This window comes from Nannospalax galili, unplaced genomic scaffold (assembly GCF_000622305.1).
Source record: "Nannospalax galili isolate Female #2095 unplaced genomic scaffold, S.galili_v1.0 scaffold405, whole genome shotgun sequence".
NCBI lineage: Eukaryota > Metazoa > Chordata > Mammalia > Rodentia > Spalacidae > Nannospalax > Nannospalax galili.
The window spans coordinates 1,624,511-1,650,402 of NW_008354532.1; the positions used below are offsets into that span (position 1 = coordinate 1,624,511).

The 25,892-nt window shown below is 38.2% G+C and overlaps 1 protein-coding gene across 5 annotated transcripts in view; it reads left to right on the plus strand.

Moving 5' to 3' along the window:
• The window catches only part of Mapk10 (mitogen-activated protein kinase 10), a 301,950-nt gene that overhangs the window by 72,023 nt on the left and 204,035 nt on the right, over positions 1-25,892 (plus strand). For 2 of the 5 annotated variants that reach the window (XM_008851755.3, XM_008851753.2), the window contains exons 3-4: positions 1,755-1,880; positions 2,842-2,890. The exons of the other annotated variants lie outside the window; for them this stretch is intronic. In XM_008851755.3, coding sequence (XP_008849977.1) covers positions 2,855-2,890 — 36 coding nt within the window. In that variant the 5' untranslated portion in view covers positions 1,755-1,880; positions 2,842-2,854. The remainder of the gene's footprint in view (positions 1-1,754; positions 1,881-2,841; positions 2,891-25,892) is intronic. 5 annotated transcript variants of the gene reach the window in all.

The following is a 25,892-nucleotide window of genomic DNA, read 5'->3' on the forward strand; positions in this document are numbered from 1 at the left end:
ATAGTAAAATTACATTCTTGGAGTATTTAAAGATGACATTATAACAATGTTATGTTCTATTTATGATTTACAAAATGACCATAAATATAAAATGTAATTTATGCCATTGTGTATCCTTTAATAAGTGAGAAAACAATCTACATATATAAACTCGCTCCTAATTTTTCCCTGCTCCAACGCTTGAGATCTGTCCCTATTCTCCATACAGCATCCAGAATAATTTTAGAAAAATAAAAATCTAATTATGTCATTCTTTTGTTCTAAACCCTTCACTAACTTTCCATTCTTCTAGAAGCAAACCCAGCCCCCTTACCATGCCCACCAGGGAGTTACGTGGCACACCTCTCTCTTACCAAGATGTAAACTCTCCTGTCACCTTTCTCCTGCACCTGAGCATGTTCCTGCCTCAGACCTTTTTTGTAGGTGTTTTGTTTGTCTAAAACACTCCCCCCTTGCACCTCCTCAGCCTGTCCACATGCCATTACCCACAAAGAAGCTACCCTCACCACACTATCTAGAATAGAATAAGGGAATATAGACTGGTGGAGAACTCTAACAACCTCATCACGATCTTAAAGTCTGTGAATATTTTTTTTCTTTATTTTCTGTTGCTTTCTTGGGGGAAGTTATTTTTTAAATTTACCTTATTTTTTACTACTTCAATCATAATGCTTCTGAGAATGTTGTCACACAGCAGATGCTTGGTAGATATTTGTGGAATTGTTCTCTTTTGAGCTTCTGTAGCTCTCTATTTACAGCCTTATCACATACCCTTTAAAAAACTGTATCATAATTTGAAGTTCTTTTTCCCACTCAATAGACTGTGAGCCCCCAGAGGGAAAAAGACCATAATATTCATCTCTGATTTTCCACTGCTCAGTAAAGCCTTGAGCTCATAGGGTGATTCATAAAAGTCTATTTAATGAATTGATGTTTACTTGGTCCCATTCCCTAAAGAAGCCATTTGGGAACTCTGCTGTTTCCCCAAAGCATTAGCTAGTAGAGATACTGAGCACTATGGTGATCAACTGTCTTGCACTGGGGATGTTGACAGCAGTGGCAGTGGACTATGCAGTCCTATGCTACCCGCAGCAGCCTAAGGAGTTCTTTCAGAGACCTCTACTCAGAGAAGCTGGAGTTCTTGACTACGTAATGAGAAGAACTGTAGGATGAATCAGTGTGAAACAAAGTTGAAGCACATTAAGATGAGATTTTTAACACAGGTTTAAGCTTGATTGATAATACAAGAGACAGGGACACTCAGTATAAAGATAGTATGTACCCAAGTGTGAGTGGGAGCTTCTCAGGGTTAAATGTTTATACAACAGTCATTTATAAGATTTTGGTGGCTTCTGGGTAAAGGATTTCTAGGGAAACAACTCCCTCCTCCTCCTCCTCCTCCCCCTCCTCCTCCTCCTCCTCTTCTTCTTCTTCTTCTTCTTCTTCTTCCTCTTCTTCCTCTGTAAAGGAGACCATAGACACTATAAAGTGGTTCCTAAGAAGTGTTGGATGGGATTATAGGCAAATAAGATAAAAACAGGCCAAAAGGGTCAAAGAAAACCTTACTCTACTAGGTCACAATGGAGTTAAGATATGCTTTGACTGTAAGCAAAATTAGTGATCTTGTCTGTGGGATTCTCACCAAGTTAGAGGTTACAGTAGGTAGAAAAGTAAGGTTAAACTCCAAGGTCAAATATGCTTTGGCCATAAGCATAGTACTTTGCTTTTTTAACATTTGAAACATCTCCCTATAGGAAGAATATTGTTCTTTGCTGAAGTTCTTGGCTTAGCTGCTGAGAGGCTTCACCTGGACGCTGAGTGAAGGACTGCTTTCCCTGTCTACATACCCTTGACTTACCTGCTTTTCTGCTTTGACTCAGGTACAATAGAGCCATTTCTAGTTTAGAAAGTAGTTCGGTAACATTCAACAACTATATTAAATCTCAGACTATGATGTTCATAGCTAAAAGCATGATGATTTGCACATGGAAAATATAATTTAAAACAACAGCAGAGTATCTTAGAATTTGCAGATTTCAGTATCAGTGATGTCTAGCCCCATACATTATTTTACTTATGAGGCAGTGTGCTGAATAACTTCAAGTTGTCAACTTGACACACCTAGGAAGAGAGAACCTCAGCTGGGGAATTGCTTCTAGTGGATTGGCCTGTGGCTATGTCTCTTGATTGTTGAGTGATGTGGAATAGGTGGCCTGGGTTGTAAAAGAAAGCATGCTGAGCACAGACCACAGAGGCAAGTCAGTAAGCAGTGCTCCTTTTTGCTTCAATTCTTACCTCCAGGTTCCTGCCTTGAGTTCCTACCCTGACTTCCCTCTGTTACTGGAAGCATAAGATGCAATAAACCCTCTATACCCCAAGTTGATTTTGGTCCAAGTGTTTATCATAGCAATAGAAAATAACTAGGATAGGAAGCTATGGACAGACAGAAGGTGCTGTCTTCTCACATGCTAACAAAGCCAGAGCTAGGGTTAGGATACCTGAACTGCAGTTCAGTTCCTTCTCCATGGGACCAGTCCTGTGTATGTTACTCAGGTTTTCTGATCCTGATCATCCTGCCAGAGAAGCCATAGAAAATTGAATGAAAAGGCAGATGGATGGCATTTTGAGGGGGCAGCATCAAGCAGTGGTGACCAGGCTGACCCGAATCCCCAAGGACTGTTGGACAGTCCCTGCTTGTGGATCCTAAGATGCACGCACCTGATAGTCAGATGGCAGGTCAGTGAGACCATTACCAGTGTAGTGTCAGGTGTTTACGAATATTTTAACTTTCCTTGGTCTTATATATTCAATATGTTCACAGGGATTTTTTTTCTATTATAGTTTTAATATATCCATGTGCAATGCACCCGCATGCTCCCTATGTACTTTGGTAAGTTCATAGTTTATAACCTTTTACCTGCATGAATAGGTTATTCATCAGTCCATGTCTTGTGGCATATGCTGGGCAAGTGGTGGTGTCCACATGCACAAATGGTGCAAAGTCATTCTGCCTCTGCGTTCGTATACAAAATGGAATGAAATGCGCTTTGTACAATGGAATTACCCAGGACAAATGACAGCCTGGAGGCTACTGTTTGGCACAATGGGGACTAACTTAGAGCAGGGCAGCCTGATCTCCATATATATCATATACCACAGAATGAGAAATGGTTCAGATTATGGATAGTTTGTTTGGTCCATTTTCTTATAAAAATACAAAAAAAAAAGAGCAAACAAAACATTTGTGAATGAATCTATTTTAGTAGAGACAATCAATTGTTACTTAGAAATCAGTTGCTACTTAGAAAACTGAAAACTAGAATTGTCTCCAATAGGTGATTATAATTTCTATTTAATTATGAGAGGCTGAGACAATAGCTCAAAAAATTTTGTAGATTGATTTATTTACTGGCCTATATGATGCATCTAGTCAATGCATTTCATTATCCAGCATTCACTTGATGGTTCCCTTTTTCATTCAGCAGGTAAATGTTCTTCCTTTGTCTTTCTATACCTGGAGCAAGTCATACCATTTTCCTCATGAATTGAAATGGTGTGTTTACATTCCATTTTTTTTTTCCTGAAGGTTCCATTGCTGGTAATGGAGCCAGCATCCTCCCAAACAGGCTCCAGCACCTTCTCTATCTATCAGTTTCCAAATCCTGTTGGCTTTGCTTTTGCATTTCTCTGCTGTTATATGTGGCTGACTCTGAGAAGCATCAACAAAACAGTGTTTTTTGTTTTGTTTTGTTTCTTGCCTAAAGCTGCGATTAGGTGAGGGAGCTAGGTGTGTTCAGGCTTGAGAGACTGTGGCACCTTTCCTCCCCTTTTCCCCATGTACCCGAGAAAACACATTTTTTCACATTTATCACAACCTTGTAATCAAGAGTAAAAACTCTGGACCAAGGCTTCCTGGATTTGGACCTCTGAGGCCAATTTGGAGCTCTACTGTTGTTGGTTGTGTGAACTTCAGTATTTTCTGCCTCAATTTCTTCATCTATAAAGTGAGGACAAATTTAGAAGTGATGTCATGTGGAACTACAAGAATTAAATGAGAAGAGGAATTAATATAAAGTGCTTAGAACAGCACCTAGTACACAGTAGGTGCTTTTTAGTTATCACCATCATTATTATTAAGCAACACTCATTCTCTTACGATGGAAGAGAAGGAATAGAGTCTCTGTGGGAATCAGGTGGTGGTTTCTGGAAGACTGCCTCCATGAAGTCCTTGTTTAGGGACACTGTTTGAGGATAGAAATGCAGTGCTGCTCCGGGCACTAGACAAGTCGGTCTTGGAGCCCAACCCAGTGATAATGCTTCTGTATGAATGGGGATGGGATGCTAGCTGGGAACGTGATTTGTTGGACTGAACTGTCCTTTAAAAGCAGAAGTAAACTGTGATGGATAATTTTAGGTGCCATCTTCACTGGGCTATGGAATTCCCAGATAGCTGGTAAAACACTATTTCTGCATGTGCATGTTGAGGATGTTTCTGGAAGAAATTAGCAGTAAATTAGTAGCATTAGTAACGAATGTGGGTAGGCACGATCCAATCCATAGAGAGCCTGAATAGAACAACAACAAAAAACAGAGCAAGAGAGAAGTTTTTTTTTTCATTTGAACTGGGACACCCATCTTCTCCTGCTGTCAGACACTGCACTCTGGTTCTCTGGTCTGGAGACCAGAGGTGGAACTGAAGGCACTGGCTTCCTTGTGGCTCAGGTCTTTGAGCTCTGACTATATTGCATCCTTGGCTCTTCTGGCTCTCCAAATTGCAGGTGCAGAATGTGGGAGATTGTGGGCCACACAACCATATGAGCAAAATCCAATTATGAGTCCCCCCCAGATGCATCTCTATCTACTTCTATATCTGCAGCTATATCAAGAGCTCTAGAAGCTCTAGACTTGATTCTGTTTCTCCAAAGAAGCTTAACTGATACTGTAACTAAATTACACAAATGCTAGACTTCTTTAAAATTTATGAATGAAATAGCACCAGATGCATATCATTTCTCTCTCATATAAGTAACACTTCCTGAACTAGGAAGAACTCAGATAAGAACTAGGAAGAAATCTCAGATTTTCAAGATATGCAAAATTTGTTGAATAGCACTTGCCTGGCTTACCCTAAATGCATTCATTCTACCTTACAGCTCACATCTACAAAAACAAAAGAAAACATGAACAGTCACAGGAACAGCGTCAGTGAAAGACTGCCTATTTTGTTTTCTAGATTTCAAGGACTCCCCACTCATTAAAACACAGTGGAAGTTAGACTGAGAAAACCAGTCCTCATAGAAAGCTTCAAGAGAAAACGTCTGTGTTTCTGAGAGTTGATATGAAGACCTTTTGCTCCTCTTAGATCTTTTGTCTCTTCCTGTCTCTTAGAAAAATCCAAATTCAAAACATACTTGAATATTGGTTGATAATCCACCTACTTATATGCTCCATTTTAAGGCAATGAAATGCTATTATCAATCTCTTATCAGTATGTTGTTTCCTATATTATCAAAAAGGCTGAATTTATACAGAAACAGAATGGGTGAAAAGAACAGCAATAGTCACATAGACAATAATCATGTCCATCATTGTAAAAGTTTACTGGAGACATGTGTATATTGTTCAAAAGACTTTTCACTGCAGTCTGGCTCACTTATATCACTTATGCCTCACAGTAAGCTATGTCTTCTAGCGATGAGGAAATTGAGGGTTCTGTGGAGGGCCAACTGGAGGAGCATTGCCAAACACAGGAAGGGTAGCAATGATGATAGAAAAGCTGGTGGGAGTGAAAATCTGGGTACTTTCATACCAGCTAACCCTGGAGTGAAAGCCATTGTGAGGATTAAAAACAACTAACAGGAAAACAGTAAGCTTCTGGAGCAAGGAATGAACTGAGCAGACATAGCTGGACCAGGGAGGGAGAGGAGACACGGTAAAGAGTCAGGCCTTCCACATTTAAGCTCTTCCTTTGTCACAGCTGTCTGAAGTTGGGCAAGTTGCCTAACTTAGTTAAGCCTCAGTTTTCTCATTTTAAAAGTAGTGATGATAATGAGATTGATTTTCATATGGTCTTTGGGAGGGTTAAGTTTCAATGTAAAGAATTTCATAAAACTCTCTAACAGGTGAGTACCTATGTGAACTGTGAAAGGTTAGTCTTATTATCATTGAATGGGTAAAAAGAGAAAGGAGTAGGAATTCACGGTCAGTAAGTGGAAAGGTTATGTTTAATTCTGTTTGTTAATTATGGCTGTCCTCATAACACTTTATATGCTAACGTACATTGTAAAACTGCAAGAGAGAAATGCTCAGATTTTTTTTGACCAGATAACACCATTTTTACCCCCAAAAGTAGATGCAATGTCTCATGGGGCACTGTTGTTCTGCAGATCACAGACTGGGAAAGAGTTTCTATTTCACACACTTTGAACACAAGAATAGAAAAACAGATGTGAAATGTCATTCCTTGGTAATCTTCAAGCAATTATCAGCAACTAGCCTCCAAAGAAGGGCTTTTTAGCTTTACAGAGCATCATGAATGCCTTCTTTGATCCATTGTACAAAAGCAAATACCTAGGCGCTCAAATCTTGTATCCATTCACATTTTTCAATACCATCACCTTTAACACTGAAAAATGTCTCAGCAATTTTCCAAAGTGCTATAAAATGGAGTCAAAATGGCATAGCTCCAGCCTTATGAGAACACTGAATTTTTCGCATGGTTTACAACTGCCTCTTATCAGCCCATAAGGACCCTATACTCTGTGTTAGAATTGCCTTTCTCTAGCACATCCTGCTCTGGTGTTGGAATGATCAAGAACGAGCAACAGAAAAATACCCTGCCTGGAAGTTCGGGTTTTCCTTACACCGATTCTGATTCTCTTGATATACAAATATACTATACAATAATTTTCTTTCTTTAGTTAATATTTCTTGGGTTGATGACATAGTCTACATGACTTTTCAAACTGGTCATGGGCTTATTCAGAGAGAAGTTAACTAGCTTCCGTATAAATTAGACCCTTAGGCAGTGCAGCAGGAGTTGAAAGCTGAGAGCTCACATCTTCAACGGTAAACAGGAAGCAGAGAAGGCAAACTGGAAATGGGGAAAGGCTATGAATTCTCAACATCCACCCCCCTTCCCCCAGTGACACACTTCCTCCAGCAAGGTTACACCTCCTAAATCTCCACAAATAGCACTACCAGTTGGGGACCAAATGTTCAAATATTTGAGCCTTTGGAGGACATTGTCACTCAAACCACCACAGCAGGGTTGAGGAAATATACTTAAAAATGAAATCTGCAGTTAATCTTCCCTACAAAGAGTGTAGAAAAAAACCCAGTCCTATAATTGAATAATATTTTCATGCTGTAGTGTGTATTACAAGCAGTGTGCTAAATAGATTGCAAAGAGAAGAAGAAACTTTACTTTTTATATATCCAAGCAGATACAGTCTGTCACATGCAGACTAGTTGTCTTTATTAAAAAAAAAGTTCTCAACACTCCCCCTCCCCCTCAGGGAACTGGTTTCTAAGTGGGCTTCCGAAGCAAGCAGCTGCAGCAGCGCTGGACTGAACAAGGACCACCTAAACACATACTCTAAAGGGGAAACTCTATTTTTAAGAATTCTAGTCATTTCTGTTAAAAGCTAAATTTGGTCACTGCATCCATAATGGACTCTCATAAAGCCATTTTAAAAGAAAAACTGTCAAAAACAAATTTTTCAAAAGTTGAAATTAAATTGGTTATGTATCAAAAATGCTCTTGATAGCTAAAGAGAAAATAAAATCAGGTGATGCCTAAAAAAAAAGTTCTCTTATCTTTATGAGAAGCGGGAAATTATATTGTGGAGCCATGTGTTTAGGGTTAAATTCGTCAGAGACAAGGGGACAAGGCAACCTCCATCATTCTAGACTCATATTTCAAAGAAGTGGCTCTGAGGCTTGCAGGAAATACATTCATGGGCTGTAGAACTGGCAAGACAGTCATTAATCTTTTAAAAAGGGTATAATTCTCAAAGATACAGAGAAAATATCCCAAATTTCAACTTTTCTGTGGAAAATGTTCAAGGCTGTGGATAGTACTTTGGCGTTTGAAAAATGTTAAATTAAGTATTTTTTTATCCCATTTTTTTTTTTTTGGCTGTCAATGTTGCAATCTAATTTTTAGAACTAGCCCCAATGCAGTTGTACTTTCCCCTGGGTACTTGTTTAAATATTCATAGTTAACACAAAGGCAAGCAATTGTTAGGATTATAATACAGTGAAGCAGAATTTAATACAGAATTTACTACAGAATTTACCTTGGGAGAAGATCCTTTACTATCACACCAGGGGCAGCATTCTTGGTTAGAAGTGATTCTTGATTAGCAGTGTGTAAGCATTCTCCTTCACACATTAAATTCACAAGCTGTGGTTCAGATTTTTGTTTGTGAAAATGCTTATTTGAATAATATTTTGTAGTTTCTTATGGAATCTTGCTGAATCTAAGCCTTTAGAGTAGTTTAAGCCTCTGATCTGATCATTATGTTTTTATTTATTTATTATTTATTTTATGTGCATGAGCATTTTGCCTGCATACATGTAACTGCACTGGTGTTGTGCAAAGCCCACAGAGACCAGTTCCAATCCTCTGGAACTGGAGTTCCAGATGGTTGTTAGATGCCATGTAGGAGCTGGGAACTGAACTCAGGTCCTCTGTAAGAGCAGCCAGTGCTCTTAACTGCTGAACCATTCCTCCAGCCCTGATCATTAAATTTTTAACTACAAGTTTTCATGTAAGGCCAAACAAATTGCTCTGAGTTCTTGTCTTACCATACCTGTAACATTGGATTTGCATGGTATTACAGGTCTTTTCAGTAATTATTCCATCTTCCCATTTTTTCCCCAGATTCAAAGAACAAAAATAACCCACAGATAATTGTATAGGTTCAAAGTCTTTCCATCCAGTTTGAACTCCTAGTATTTAGTGAGTTATCTTGACATTGAACCCCAATTTGAGTCATATTTTACACCAGTGCAATGAATAATCACATTATTATAACAGTCAGTCAAATTTCCATGAATAATAGAGATCCATCTTTCTTTACTGTCCATTGGGGGTTGGGAGAATATTCACTGTGGGTATTGGGGACTTAGCTGTGTGCTTTTCCTTATGAAGATGGCATTACCATGGAAATCTTTTATGCTAGCTTCTTGTCTCATAAACCAACTCAGCAAGCTTCACTCCTGCTCAGTCAGTGTGCTTTGCAGATTAATTTTCAGTCAAAACTCAGGGGCGCTGCTCTTTTCAGACTCAAGAGCTGGGTCATTGGATCTTGGTATCTGGGATCCATAGTGTGTTTGGGATTGACTCCAACAGAAGCCAATATTTATCAACTTGAGCGTCAAAGGGGTTTTTTGGAATGACATATGACATCTCACACATCGGCCTAAGCACTGGAGAGATAGGCTTGGAAGACGGAACAAAAGAGGTGAGTTCCTTGAGCACAGCCTGGACTATACTGGGAGAGTCTGGCTACAAGGCTGGAGCTGGGGACTTTCAGATGATACTAATGTGGCCCCTTTGCACATTATCCATTCTAGAATCAAAATTCCAATTAGAAGCTTTGGATAAGGGGAGCTGCCCTCCTGTAACACCAGCTTTATTGCAGCAAAAGAATAAGGGAAAGTGAGGGACACACCTATCCCACTTGTTTCGACAGTGGGGCCCATCTCTCTACCTCCATGTATTTTGGCATTTCTGTCAAATGGTGTTTGCTCTGGGCACACACTCCTCTAATTACTTTGAGTATATTAGCTCATTTATTCTAATAACAATGCTATGTGCTAGATATTGTTCTTCCCATTTGTACAATAATGGAACTGGGCATGGGAAATTCATCTAATTGCCTCCAAATCGAATAGTAAATGTAGAGACAGAATCAGAAGTTAGGGACTTGGGACTCAGATGGTGCTTTATCTTATTTACTCAAACACAGGTGTTCAGAGGTTTAGGGAAGATGGAGGAAAGAGACAGAAAAAGAGAAAACAACAAATCCACAATCAAATTTTTGTTTTGTATGGTAATAAAATAGAACATCTCTAATTTTATATTATAAATTAGATTTGAAATTTTGATATTATGTTACTACAGAGGATTTACAAAGAGAATGCAGTTTCCACATAGTCTTCCAGCTTCTTCTGTGGTGAACCTTCATACAGTCATGATACAATGAGCAAAACAAAGGCATTAACGTCAGTACAGTATTACTAAACACAGACTTGCATCAACATTTGTCTAACATTTCCATGGGACCCAGTGGACTTTTTCTCTGCTCCAAGGTTTGACTTAGGGTTCCATATTGCATTCCTTCCAGTGCCCCTCGTCATCCTACTAACAGCCCCCTTGTCTTTGTCTCCTGAGACACTGACACATTGGGAGAGTAGTGGTCAGGTATTTCATGTTATCCTTCAATTGGATATTGTCTAATATTTTCTTATGATTAGATTCGGGCATCAATTTAGGAGAAGACTGGCTTTTTCAGGACATTTTCTTACATGATGTGGGTAGCTCCTTATTAATGATGTTGACAATGATCACTTGATATATGTATTCGTCTCATTTTTACTTTTTCAAAAATAAGATTGTAAGGCTGACATTTTGTTAACAATTTTGGTTAGAATAACTTCTAATATTTAATACGTTTTATTTATTTATTTTTCATTAGTAGGTTCTGTTAATGCTCATGGATTTCACTAGTATGTATAAAGCCTCTGCGTTTAGGCAGTTTCTGTGGTTTAGAACACAGTATGCTCTTTAAACCATACCTAACTGATGTTCCATCTGCTATGTAATGAGCTAAGTGAAAGATGAGCAGTACGCTACATCCAGATACTGAGGTGGACTTCATTGCCAAAGGCAATCCTTACCTGGATACAAAACTTACTACCGTACCAGGGAGTTAGTGAATTATAGTCATTTCTCTCCACTTCATGGGTATTCAGGCCATTTCTTCTGTAAGGTTTGAAACCTACATTTTTTAAATCAAGGCCTTCAGGCCAATTTGGCTATTAGTCTTGGTTTGATGATGGTGATCATTTGAAACACTCCTCCACATATAAAATTGTACATTGTCTTTTGATATGAATAAAGCAATGATGGAGACAAACTGCTGTGATAGAAAAACTGTTCAGCAAATGTCCCTGTTCTAGTTTGTACTATATAGTGTATTATATTTTGCTTATAACTGAATTATGAATTTAAATTCATTATGGTTTTATACTTTATGATATATTTATAAATTTTCCCAGTCTCTAAGTACTCCTTAGGAGTAATACCCCCCCCAATATTTTTTGAGGAAGGGTCTCCCTGAAGCCCCAGCTGGCCTGTAACTCACTATGTAGATCAGGCTGACATTAATCTCACAGAGATTTGCCTGTCTCTGCCTTCCAAATGCTGAGATCTAAGGCATACACCACCATACTGGCAAAATATTGGCAAAATATAGTAATGTCTGCTCCAGCTTTCTATAGAACACTGAAAATTGTTAATGTTTCATAAACTATTTGTTAAAATTAAATTCAGGTGGATATAAATGAAGGGATCTCTAAGGGTAGAAGAATAAAATGTCACATTCATAGTGAGCCACTGTTCAGAATGCTATTGTCCTGGTGACATGCTTGTATGTAGTATGGGAAACTGGCTATTCTCTGTTCCATTCTGTATGGTTTGCTTTTTCAAAAATAATATCTTTATAAGGTACTATCTGTTTAGCCACCTATGCACCCAAATATGAGTTTTTCTTTTTTTCCTGAACACTTACATTCTTTAAAAAAATGTAGCATGGGGCTGGAGAGATGGCTCAGCAGTTAAGAACACTGGTTGTTCTTGCAGAAGACCTGGGTTCAAATCTCAGCACCCACATAGCAGCTAACAACTGTCCATAACTCCAGTTCCAGGGGATTTGATGGCCTCTTCTGTCTTCCTTGGGTATTGCATGTCATGGGTGCACTTACCTACATGCAGGAAATACACATATACACATAAAATAAAAATAATAATTTTTTAAAAAAATACATAGAATGAACATGTGTGAGATTTATTCAACTCATTAGTGAGTGAGCCAACCTGACAGCCAAGCTGCTCCCACAATCAAACCAACTCTTCCTGTAACAAGACAAACCACTAGTCTCTCTGGTCCAGCCAGAAAGGGAAATGATTCTGTCTGGCTAGATGTGCTCTGTGCTCTGAGATCTTTAAGACCACTACCAGCCCCAAATTCTCAGGGCATGCACTATCCCCCAAACTGCCCACCAGTAGTTTATCTATCATCTATCTATCTATCTATCTATCTATCTATCTATCTATCTATCTATCTATCTATCTATCTATCTATCTATCTATCTATCTATCTATCTATCTATCTATCTATCTATCTAGGAAATGATTCTTCTGTGTCGACCCTCCTCTTTGTAGACTGGACACTAGTTCAAGATAGTAACCCAGCATAGAACTGGGAAAATGAACAGCAGACCCCAGTCTTATCTAAAGGAATATTGACAGCTGATTGCTACTAGATGAGGAGCAGCTGACCTTCCTAAAACAAAGACCTCCTAGATAGGCTGACTAGATTCACCAGATGGACAAGTAGTGGGGAACAGCCAGGGTGGCGACAATACAGCAGACAGTAGCAGGGATATCAGAGTATAAGGGCTCTAGTTGGGGGAGGGAGGCTATGGGAGGGTGCCATCTGGGAAATGGTGTATAGTTGAATAAGATGGTTTGGGATGTTCTGTGTGACACACACACACAAATCTACAAAATTTTAAAAATGTACTATATTTGAGGAGGAAGCATGGAAATTTATGTCACCAGAGTCCTCCGCAAGAGCAGCCAGTGCTCCTAACTGATGAGCCATCTCACCTACCCTTATGCTTTTGGTTTGTTTTGTCTTTTTGAGACAGGGTCTCCATACATCCACAGCTAGCCTGGAACTCGCTTATGTAGACCAGGCTGGCCTCTAGCTCACAGAAATACACCTGCCTCTGCCTCCCGAGTGCTGGGATTAAAGGCATGCACCACCACACCCGGCAAAATGGAAATTTTTTTAAAGGTTAAAAACTCATTCAATTTTATGTCTTACAGGGCTTATACTGAGTTCAATGTTGTATAAGTGTATTAATTCAGCTGTGAACCTGGAAATTTACAGCCATTTGTGAAAGAGATGTACTCTTGCTCTGGAGTGTGTTACTGAATGTGTTAAAGCTGTAATGAAATGCTTCTAATCATGTAGTTATTAAAAATGAAAAAATATTACTTCATGTTAAATAGTAGAGGTGATAAACATTACCAGTGAAATCTACCTGATGACTTTACACCCATACTCAGGTACTAAGGATCCAAGTGTAACCGACTGTGACTAGTTATAATCAGATGCATAGATTAAAGACACATGCAAACATGTGTTAGTAGCATTAAAAATGTAGGAAACAGCATATCTTAAAATGAAATGGAGATCTTTTTTAAATTTTTAATAATTACATTGGGCTTGTACTGAGTTCAATATTGTATAAACTGTATTAATTCAAATGTTAACCTAAAAATTTACAGCCACCTTTGAAAGAGATGTATCCTTGCTGTGGAATGTGTTACTGAATATGTTAATGCTGTAATGAAATACTTCTTCTAATCATGTAGTTATTAAATTAAAAAAAATAAAAAATCTTAAAAAAATGTAGCAATCTGGGGCTGGGAGGTTGCTCAGTGGTTAAGAGCACTGAATGCTCTTGCAGAGGACCTGGGTTCTGTTCCCAGCCCCCACATGGCAGCTAGCAACCATCTATAACTCCAGTTCCAGGGGCTCCAATGCCCTCTTCTAACCTCTGAGGGCATTACATGACATGGGTACACTTGCATACATGCAGGCAATGCACTCATACACATAAAAAATAAAAACAAAATATTTTTGTTTTGGTTGTTAGCCTGAGCCTTTAATGGCCGACCTATCCCTCTAGCCCAGAAAATAAAAATAAAAGATTAGTCATTGCTAAGAGCTAATATATGGAATCCTGGAACTCTGAGTTTTAATTTTAACATTAATATATGAGAGTTCTAAAAACTGAAAAAGAACTCTTTACTTCCCAGTAGATAATATATCTACAAAGCATAATTTCCCCTTCCTTCCTTCCTTCCTTCCTTCCTTCCTTCCTTCCTTCCTTCCTTCCTTCCTTCCTTCCCTCCCTCCCTCCCTCGGTACGGTTGCTAGGTACGGTTCTTTAAAAAAGAAAAAAATTCGGGGTTGGTTGGGGATTTAGCTCAGTGGTAGAGTGCCTGCCTATCGAGCACCCTGGGTTCGGTCCTCGGCTCCAGAAAAGAAAAAAAGAAAAATCTCCCTTTACTCCCAGATGGCCTGGAACCGACCTTCCTCAATTAGTGAGGTAGTGAGTACTGCTGGCTGGTGTTTTTTTGTTTTTTTTCATAGCTGTCGGGAGTCGAGTTCTTAAGGCTTACTTGAGCATCACCTCCCTGTAGCCCCAGCTGTTCTGAAACTCACTACATAGAACTCACAGGGCTCTGCCTGCCTCTGCCTCCCGAGTGCTCGGAACCACAGATGTGTGCCACCACGCCCGGCTCTTTCTTCTTCTTTTTAATTTTTAAAACATTATTATTTTTTATTGTATGCGTACACAACATGTATTGCCTGCGTGTAGGAAAGTGCACCCCTCTTGTGCAGTGCTTTCCTTTCCTTTCCTTTCCTTTCCTTTCCTTTCCTTTCCTTTCCTTTCCTTGTTCCCTTAAAAACTTTTTTTTTTTTTCATGTGGGAGAACTATTTATTAGCAGGGATCAGGATACAAAAGTAAATATATTCATATATACTTTTTGGTTTCTGGTCAAATTAAAAGGCCCCACTCAGAGGGAGTATCCATCCTAATGTACTGGCCTGTGCACGCTTGTAAGAATCAAGTTAGAATCTAAGGAGTTTCTCCTGCCAGTTATTAATTGCAGCCATCATTAAGCATTAAGTCATACAATCTTACTATTAAACAAGTATTAAAAAGGCAATGATAAGCTCCAGACTTACCACTTCCTAATTTTATTACACTTTCCCAGAATTATTACTGTATTTGTGCTCTTGAGATTCTTCACACCTACTGTATCCACCACTGACACACTGTGTAGAGTGTGTACTGTGTGACACACTGTGCACATAGCCTCCCAGCTCTGACACAGTCAGTTCACTTTGGTAGCTCACTAAGCTAACAATGAAAATTATGGCCATGATTTTTCTTGCAGAAAAGTCATTAGCTAGTATGGGAAACCAAGAGATTTAAAGTCCTTATTCTCTATTCACTACTGACTTTCTTCCAGTCAAAGTTACTAAGCTACTGTCTATGTCGGGATATTTGAGTTTGCTCTTATGCTGCATAGAGATTTCTTTCCTCTGATCAACACTTGGCTCCTCCTTTCTCTATCAGAATTAATACCACCCTTCCAGATCAGTGCTGTATGATTTTCCAGTGGAGAATAGCTCACTGAGTAGCTCCTGCTCCTTGATCTGACAGACCTTTCCTTCCATCACCTGGTCTTTGCTTTGTTCAAGTGTTTGCTGCCTTTCTCCAGCATTAGAATGTGAGCCCCCTGCAGGGAGGAACCTCTATGACCTTTTCATTTCTAGGTTCTCAGTGCTTAAATCAAGACTAAGTACACAGTAAATGACTAGTGCTTCATCATTGGCACATGACTTTAATCCCAGCACTGGGAGGCAGAAGCAGGGAGATCTTTGTGAGACAGAGGCCAGGCTGGTCTACTACAAAGTGAGTTCTAGGCCAGCTGGGGCTACAGAAAGATCCTGTCTCAAAAAACCAAAAAGAAAAAAAATGTCAGTGAAAGTCAAATCTAAGTTAAAATAGGGGTTGGGAAATAAAGTGAAATAAAGCGAGGTTAGTTAAAGTATTACTATTGAAAAAATGAGGCTCTGACATGCTGAACTAAGCAATTCCTAAGAAAATACAGCTGTTTTTTGCATGATGTATAGAAATACAAGGACAATTTCTCTGGGAGTGGAAATGGGGAATAGAGGACATCAAATTTTTATTTAGAGATAGGTTTTTCACATTGCATTAATTATGCTGTACTCATCCGAGGAAATAGTACTCTAGAGCAACATTAATTATAGGAACGAGAATAAGAGTTTTATTTTAGGGAACAGCAGCGTATTCAGATTCTTTTTTTGGTGGCATTTCTCCAGCTAACGAAGCTAGCTGTCAAAAACTTCTTTCTTTCCCAGAAGATTCCTGTGAAGTGGGAGCTGAAGCTGGAGTTCTTTTCCAATATGAGCAAATCATATGCAAAAAAGCATTTTCAGTGACTGATGAAGGTAGTCCTTTGTCATATTTAGGAGCCTACACAACTTTGTTGTTGACTTTTGAAAAGTAGGATCTGAGGCATCTGATTACTTATAATCCATTATATATTGAAATATGTGGTTCATGGACTGAGGAATAAAGAGTAAGGAGGGTATTGCTTATGAGGAATGATGTGAAGATTCACAAATGTTTTACAAAATAATTTGTATTTGTTCATTAATTTATTCAAGACTACTTGTTAAGCACTAATTACATGCCATGGCATAGTTTTAGCTGCTCTAGATGAAATTAAAGAATACCCCCCATCCTTGAATGGTTTAATGTGGGAAGAAAGACAGACTATTGCAATGCAGTGTGATGAGGAAGCTTTTCACCATTATATAAAAACAGACAAGTAGCCTGTGTATGAGGTTTGGTATTGATCACATGATCATAATAAGTAATGTGGATTAAACAAAATCTCTGGCCAATACATGAAGCATGGATCCAAAAGCAGCATGCTAAAAAAAAATATTTGAAAAGGCTTCTAGGGAAAAGTAAAAAGGTAACAACCTCAGCAACCTCTGATGTGTAGAGCTTTTGTATTTCAGTGGTGAGTTAAAGCTCCTACTAAGATGCTGAATGTGACAACGAGATCAGTTTAGCTGGTTCTGCTGAGACAATAACCAGGAGGTTCCAGCACATCTATTGGTGAGGACAGTAGAGCAGAGACTTACAGGAAAACCAGGGAAGAAGACGTAACGTGCTCTACACTGTATTTGCCAGACTGGAGCACTGTACAGAGAAACTGCAAGAATAGAGAAGCACGGTAAAGCAGCAGTTAAAGGAAGGGAAGAACAAGAGCGAGCAAAGGGGAGAGAAGAAAGACAAGTGTGCTTTTTCTCCTATGTGTATTCTAGGCAGATGAGGAGCAAATGCGAGCAAAGATCAATAATGCACATGTATGAAACTGCGGTAATGAAGCCCAGTGTTCTGATATTACTGAGAAAATGCTCTAAGAAATTTAGAAAAGAGAGCAAAAAATTAAGACCATAGACACAGAACCAGACTTTATAAATCCTGTTGCTGCCTCTTTCCTAACACTGTGTTGTTGGGCTGTTTTTAGCATCTCTGGATTTCAAGGTCTCATTTATAAATAGATGATACTGATTGTACCAGATGCTTAGGTTGTTATGAGAAATAATGGAATCAATGTGTATGAAGGACACAATAAATGCTGTTTTTGTCAACATGGAGGAAATATTGGTAACTAATGACTAGTTTGTTGATGTATGGGCAGGAAAGGAGAAAGAGAAGTCAAGGTTGACTTCCTGTTTTCCACAATTTTCAAGAAGTAGAGATAAGTGTAACTTTAATCACCCTCTGGTGACTGATCACTTGTCTTCCCTTATACTATTCTGTCTTGCAAGTTTACAGGTGTCTTTAAAGAAAAGCACTAGGCTTCAGGGCCTCTTTATTTTAACAATTCACTCTACCATGTGTAGTGTAGGCAGATTTTTCTGTGAATAGTAAGAATTATTTTATGATAATTAGAAGTTAAGATTTGAATGGAAAAAAATAGCCAGTGGTGGGGGCAGAATAATAGAGATAGATACTAAGAAAATATAGGAACACTATATGCTAATTTTGAGGAATTAGAAGATAATTGATTCATGAAGAAAGGAAATCATATAAATATTCATTAATTAAACAAACACAATAGCAAAAACCTTATGAAATTATTTTAATACAATATATACATATATAAATGTATATATACACACAAACACATATACACACATATGTGTATATACATATATACACTTATGTATATAAAGTACATATATGTATATATACCTATATACAATATATCTAACAGAAATATTTGCTTTTCAAACATAAGAGTGAAAAGCATTTCATGACACTGAAGACCAAAAGTGCGTATTTCATGTCATGATAATTCTGCATGGATGCTACTAGAAGGTCACACAAAATTTAGTCAGACACAGCTGCTTTACATGTGCTGTTTGCTCACTTGCTTGACAGTTGAGAAGCCATTCAGGGGCTGAGTGCCAGCAGTGTTTAGTCACCAGATCAAAAGTGAGTAAAATATTGAGAGCATTGCAATTAAAGAAGGTGGAAAATAATACTTTAAACTTGTCATATGAGGCTTGCTGAAGGAAATAGCTGTGCTGGATAGCTTTAGTTGTCAACTTGACACACCTAGGTAGAGGGAGCCTCAGTTGGAGAATTACCTCCATCATACTGGCCTGTGGCCATGTCTGTGAAGCATTTTCTTTATTGTTGAGTGATATCAGAGGGCCCAGCCCACTGTGGGTGGTGCCACCCCTGGGTAGGTGGGCCTGTATTGTATAAAAGAGCAGGTTGAGCATGGGCTGGGGGAGTAAGTCAGTGAGCAGCTATCCTCCATGGCCTGTGCTTCAGCTCCTGCCTCCAGGTTCCTGTCCTGAGTTCTTAGTGATGTAAGCCAAATAAACCCTTTCCTCCCCGAGTTGGTTTTGGGCAGTGAATTGTCACAGCAAACGAAGGTAAACTAGAACAATATCTATTTCATTAAAATTCAAAAGTCATAGGTCTTTGCAGCGGTGACTACAGCACACAGAGCAGGTTCCAGGCCTTATTTCTGTAGTTCTTTTCTAGTGGCTGCAAGATCATTTTTGATTTCAGGATCTTTTAACCCTGGGCAGATGTGGCATTACCATTATGATGGTCTTTCATAGAGTGGGGAGACTTTCGCTGGTATTTGCTGCCTTTTGAGTCTTATACATTGATAAAATATGATTTTACATATGATTTTCATGTTGTGGACTTGTAGATTTAAACATCTCACATCACTCAATAGAAATCAACTGTATAATTTCTTTGACATAAATTTTTCTTTTATTTTACCTGAAAAATTATATAGATATTTTGATTTGTGGTATTTTTATATTCTAGCAAGGAAATGCTTAATGGCCTTGTTTTATACAAAGCTGGTTACAATCTTATTCTCTAAATCCACACAGAGATAATGGTCTTTATGCTTTTATTTATTTATGATAGTACATTGGAAGTAGTTAGATCTTCAAGAATTTATTATGACCAAAACAGCATGTTTATCCTGTGAAAAACTGGGGCATGCTTTTCCAGTGACTGCACAAAATTACTATCAAGGTTTAATTTTCTGTGTTAATTAAGATCCTTTGTTTAGGTTAAATGAAGAATATTAACACAGGTGAAAGCACTTTTGAGGATGAGTAAGGTGTTTTGTCCATAAAAAGTCTTAGAGAGTGCTGTGTGTTCACTGGGCAAATGTTTAATTTGGGAAATACAGCTATAAGCCAAATTCTTCATTATCCTCAATTTAACTGAGAAAATTGCTTAATCTCAGTCTTTCTGTCTAGTTTGATTGGCATTTAACTGCTAGCTGTGAGGTGCGCTAGAGCCACAAGGACCTTAAAGTATCTTGAGACTTCCTGTCATTCACTGACACATATATAACAGGGATAGAAATGACTAGTGTGCGAAGACACAGGTATTCATAGATCTCGAAAGTTTAGATTATTGCATTGTAACTTTGTACCTTAAGACACTGTATTGGTTATCTGTTTCCTTGCTGTGACACAATATCAGACAAAAGAAACTTAAGGAAAGAATTTTTGGATTACAGTTTAAGGGGATACTGTCCACATGGTGGGAAGCCATGCAGGAGGAGCAGCAGGTGGCTAGCCACATTGCACCTGCAGTCTGGAAGCAGAGAGAAATGAACACTGTTGTTCCACTCACCTTCTCCTTTGTGTTCATTCTGAACCATATGATGTCACCCACCTCAGGATGGGTCTTTTCAGTTAAACCTCACGACATTTTCTCCTCAGAAAACACCCTCACAAACATACCCAGGGGTTTGTTTGAAATCCCGCCAAGTTGGCAATCAAGATTAGTCATCCCAGACACTAGTTGCTAATTATATTAATTATATAAATGCTAGTGCTCTATTCTTAACTTTCTAACTTGAAATTCATAAACATAATATCTTATTGTTTATTCATTAAATCAGTGAACCCCTTTTCAAACAAAAATGTATTCAAAGCATTGACTCAAACCCAGAATATTGTATTTGGTAAGTATCAATAGAACAAATCATTCCCTAAATACTGTTTTTAAATGAAGCGCAAAGACCCACCACGATTAGAATACTAAATTTCTGTCATGGTTATCACTTTAAAATATATGGGGCTGTGAATAAAAACAGTGGTAGAGCAGACAAACCAAAAGTGTGCCTACATCCAGCTAAATTCAACCAACAAGGGCATTTCATAATTAGAGAGGCTGAGTCCAAAGTATCATATATGAGTATCATATATTTGGTGAGTCTTGGTGATAAATAAAATTCTCTAGGGATAGGCAGTACTATAAAATTTTGTGTTCTTAAAAATATTTTATTGGCTCTGAGTTCAGAGTTGGTATTTATACTATAAAAGTTAGAATGAAACGTGTTTACTATTTCGCTAGTTGATTTTACTTAGCAAGATTTTAGAGGCTGACATGTGTATTGCTATTTTGAGAGTTTCTAGATTTTGCTAATGGCATTTGTTTTGTCTTGGCTTTGTTAACTACTCAGAATAATCGTCTTTCTTTTGTTATGCCCTAAGCAAATAATTCCTCATTCATACAAATTTTGTTTTCTTTTAATTGCATTGGAGCTGGTGCTTTCCCTAAAGCAGGAGTGCTAGTATTGACCCCCAGTTAAAAAGACATGTCTGATTTTTAAAAATTCAGTAAATAATAAACTATCACAATTCAATATGCTTAGGTATTCAATTAAAAGAGTCTGGTGGCCTAGTCTGCCAGCCAGGATGGGCAGCGGAGGGTTTTGTAGATGACTATTGATGTGGATGTCTATGTTGAAGGTTAGATCATTGGCCAACCCTGGTGATTTTCATAAGAGCAAGGGATGATGCAATTAGTTCGTGAGGCATGAAGACTTCAAGATACATGGGTGAGTGTAAGCCTCCTGTCCTTGGTAAAGGGAAATCTGATTAGTGGCAATAGCCACTTTTGGATTGTCCTTCTCATACCTATGAATTACTTTATCCTAGTTCCACATGGACTAATTTTATATGGACAAGAGAGGTATTAAACAATACACAACTACCATCATAATCATAACGAAAAATCTGACAAAACATAAAATGCTAATTTAGAAGTGTAGATCTTGAAAACGTTGTGTTTTGATATTTCTGACGACAGCTTAAAATTAAAATAAATACGTGAAGAAAATAAATCTATGCATTTATTTTCTATCTTATAATATTAATTTGATATTAGCTACAAGAATAAACACATAAAACACTAAAAACTTGGAAAACTGAAAGAATATCTTTTTCCTTGTAATAAGCATAACTTAAGAAATAATTATAGAAGAAGAAAGTGTGGTAAATCAATTATCATCAACATTCAGGACTCTGCTGCTCAAATGGCAGTGCTAGAACAATCCAGAGGTAAGCCACGTCAAGAGGGTGGTGGGTGGAAAGATGCAATACAGAAACTCACAAAAGACTTGTTTACAGAATGAGTTTAAAAGTATTCCTAGAAGTCTGCAATGAAATGGCAAAAGTAGCTAAAGAATTGCTTGCATGAATGTGGGTGGGTGATTATTTATTGGACCAAGGACAAGTTTTTAGAAGAAAATTATTCCCACTCTCCTAGCAACCTTTAATTTCCAGTAACTCCTCAAAGAGGGGTGGAGCCTCATGATCCCTTCTCCTCCCATAATGGAATGTTGATAGACCCAATTTTACGCAGCTCTTATGCAGGTAACCACAGCCACTGTGAGCTCATGAGTGCCAATGCAATGTTATATCCAGAAGACAGCATTTCATAGCATTCCTCTACATCCTCTGACTCTTAAGTTCTTTCTATCCACTGTCAGAATTTGAATGGAGGTACTCTGCATAGGCGGATAATACTGCTCTCAGAAACAATAGGTTATTGAATGAACATCCTAGTACCAGGTATAGGATAGCATCCCATTAATTTCTGGTCAGAGAGAACCTAGAGGCTTCCCCAACATTGCAGGCTATTGCTATTGCTCTTGAGTCAGAACTACATGGTAAGACTTTATTGCTAAAGATACCACATAGTTCAGTTATAGGACATAGTGAAATCAAGTTAGGACTAAACTTGAAGCTTCCTCCCTGCTGGTTAGCTTTCATAGTGCTGGAAAGTGCTATGCAGGCCAGTGGGGAAGAAAAGTCATCAATAGTTTTACCCAGCTGTAAACCTTGTATACCACAATATTGACTAGCCAGGCAAGACATAACCACTAGTACAATAGTGTCTTCATTGTTAAGGGGTAGCCAACTACTTTCTGATAGAATTTGAAGCCTATGCCACAGGGGGGAATTCATGCTTGTTACTGTAAATGTGATCAAAAGACCATGACTGGGGAGATCATAGTCCCTAGAAGAGGATCTATGACTACTGTTTTGCTAAATGGGCATGTTATCAAACTGTCTTCTAAATATTTCTGTCTATACACTTACATTATGTTGGTCTCAGTCTTGGTCAGAGAAGCTCCTTTTTTACAGTGGGCATCAGTCAATGTAGAGACATAACTGGTCAAAGTGCTGACAATAAGTGACTGTTGAGTTCTCATTTCTAAATGGAGCATCTATATCACCTCTGTAAGGCTCAGGGTCCTTACAGAAGATAGGGTAGAAATAATGAATGAGCTAGAGCATGGGGAGGAGTACTGAAAATACTTTGAATATTTACTTCAAGTTATTTTATAGCAGTTGTAGTTTTTCTTAAAACTGTAAGTTTTCTGTTAGATATAATACCTTCAAAATATTTTTCAGAGTCTTTGAGCTATAATATACAAACAGTCTCAGGGATAATATGCTTTAACTTTAAAAATTTGAATTTATGCTTTCTCCATATTAAAATAGCTCTTAAATATAATTTTTATTAATATATTGATCACTATTATATACAGTGCTTGTTATATTTTATTAGTACTGATATCAAATATTGAATTTAATATCACAGTGGTTCATTTGAGATTTACATAATTTTTATTATTAGGAATTTGTTATTAAATAGATTATGTTTGAGTCTGGTTGAGCAGGTGGGAGGTGAGGATACAATATTTGAAGTAGAATTGCTTTTCAAGTGGGATGGACATAGGAGTGAAAAAACAAGAATGAATAAATGGAGTGGGCTGGGCAGAGGTGTGAGAGGAAGCATAGCAGCACAGGGTCTTGAGGGCTGAGACAAGATGTGTGGACTGTGGGCTTGTAGGCAGTCAAGCACTATCAGAAATAAATTCAGACCTAGGAAATCAGAGGAAGAGCTTAAAGAGTGTGGTGAGGTAGTCATGGTGATAAAAGGGAAGATTTTAGAGATGCAATTTGAATTAACTGGAAGAAGAGCTCTGAGGCAGTGAGGCTGCAGAAGAGAAATCTGAATTTGTCAAAATGACAGGAACCAAAAACATTAAAGCCTTTAGGCATATGTTATATGACATTACAGTGTACTCAGTATGCAGTCTAATAGCTCACTCTAAAGAATTAGCAAGTACTAATAATTTATGTAGTTTGTGTTTATACTTGTGGAGAAGAACACAGAATATTATATATTATAGTGTGTTTACTTATATTTCTATTTTGTGGTATAGGTGTGCATTAATTTCACTTTCCTCAACATTTTGAACATAGAAAAATGCATTTTAGTCATAAGCAGTGGTAAACATGAAAGCAACCGACAAATATCAATGCATATATAATACTATACACTGAACACTGTTCTAGACACTAAGACTATAACAGAGTGATACAGAAGTGGTGGCTTTCCTCAAAAAATTTATATTTTTCTGTTAATGAGGGAGTGAAGAAGACAGACAACTATAAGCAATTCATTTATTTACCTTTTTGCTCATCCTTTCATATACTGTGTGCTATGAAGCATTTAAATCCTAGCCATTAAATCACTAGGACATCATGGAGCATTTAAAAATAGAGTACTATATTAGAAAGTGACAGGGCTGGTCAGTGACTTTAGTTAGACTTCAGATAGACTTGATTGTGAGAAGACAGCCATAGTAAGGTCTGGGGAAAGAGGAAAGGGCATTTCAAGATGAAGTTGCATCACATGCAAAATCACAGTGGTGGAGAGGAGTTTTGCATGTTTAAGAGGGGAGAAAGAGCACTATAAATGGAGTACTTAAGTAAACAGAAGAGAATGACAAGACAAGAGAGAGGCTGAGAGGCCATCACTGCAGAATCTGTAGACTTCAGTAAACCTTTTAGATAGTATGACTCCAGTTGTAATAGAAACCAGTGGAGGTGTGGCTGTAGCATGCTTTGATTTATGCTTCAGAACTATCATTTTAATTGCTCTGTGGATACCGAATCTTGGGTCGAGAGCAATTAGGAGGCTCTCACAGGGAATGGCATAGAGCTGAAGTTGGGAAGATGGTGAGAAGTTGGCATGATTTGTGGTAAAGTTGCATAACCTGCTGAAGAATTTTTTGAAGCTCGGGGGAAAGGCAGGAAGCAAGGATCACATGGAAGTTTCCTCTTCAGTAAATGAATGGATAGTGATTTTTTTTTAAAGAAATAGCAAAGGTTAGGTGAAAGGAGCAACTTGTGTAAATATTTATGTACATGTGTATGTGCATATATATGTGGTCAATCTTCCATTTTGACCTTATTTAGTTGTCTAAATGAGTGAATTTCAACAAAAGTTTCCAGTGTATATCCTGTGTTTCAATCGTTGGTTTAGATGCTATGATAGGGTGTATACATAGCTATAGATGGATATATATGATAAGTATGTAGATGTTTAATTAGATATTGATAATGCCTATAGCTAGATATGAAAACAGAAGGAAGATGAATAGTACTGAGGATGGAGATAGGTTTGCTATTTTTCATTCTATCATAAAAATGAAAGGCTACTTCAATAGGATGATGCTCGATCAGATGAAATAAGTGGGATACCAGCCATGTGGGTGTTTAGGACAAATTTGTAGATGCACAGAAGAAAGCAAAAGGAAAGTGAGAGGTGTGCCTTGCTTCCTGGAGGAAGAGTATGGAGTTCACTGTGGAATGAGCTGGAGGGGGAGAACAGTAGCAGACAGGGCCAGGAGAGACAAGGGACCAGGTGAGTCACATGAAGTGGAGCATTGATGGAATTTTCTGATTCGCTACTGGAGGGTTTTAAGCAGAGGAAAGTCCTCAGACATTCAGAGGACTGGGATTTCTAGCCCAGTGTAAAAAGCATCTTATCAGTCACTGTGTTCCAGCAAGGTAAGAACTAAAGAAGGGGGATCAGGCTCTAGTTGAAACGACTGTATTTAAAAATATCAGGATGGGGGGCTGGAGAGATGGCTCAGCAATTAGGAACACTGGTTGTTTTTGCAGAAGACCCGGGTTCGAATCCCAGCACCCACATGGCAGCTAACAACTGTCCATAACTCTGGTTTCAGGGAATCTGACGGCCTCTTCTGTCCTCCACGGGCATTGCACAACACAGGTGCACTTACCTACATGCAGGCAATACACGC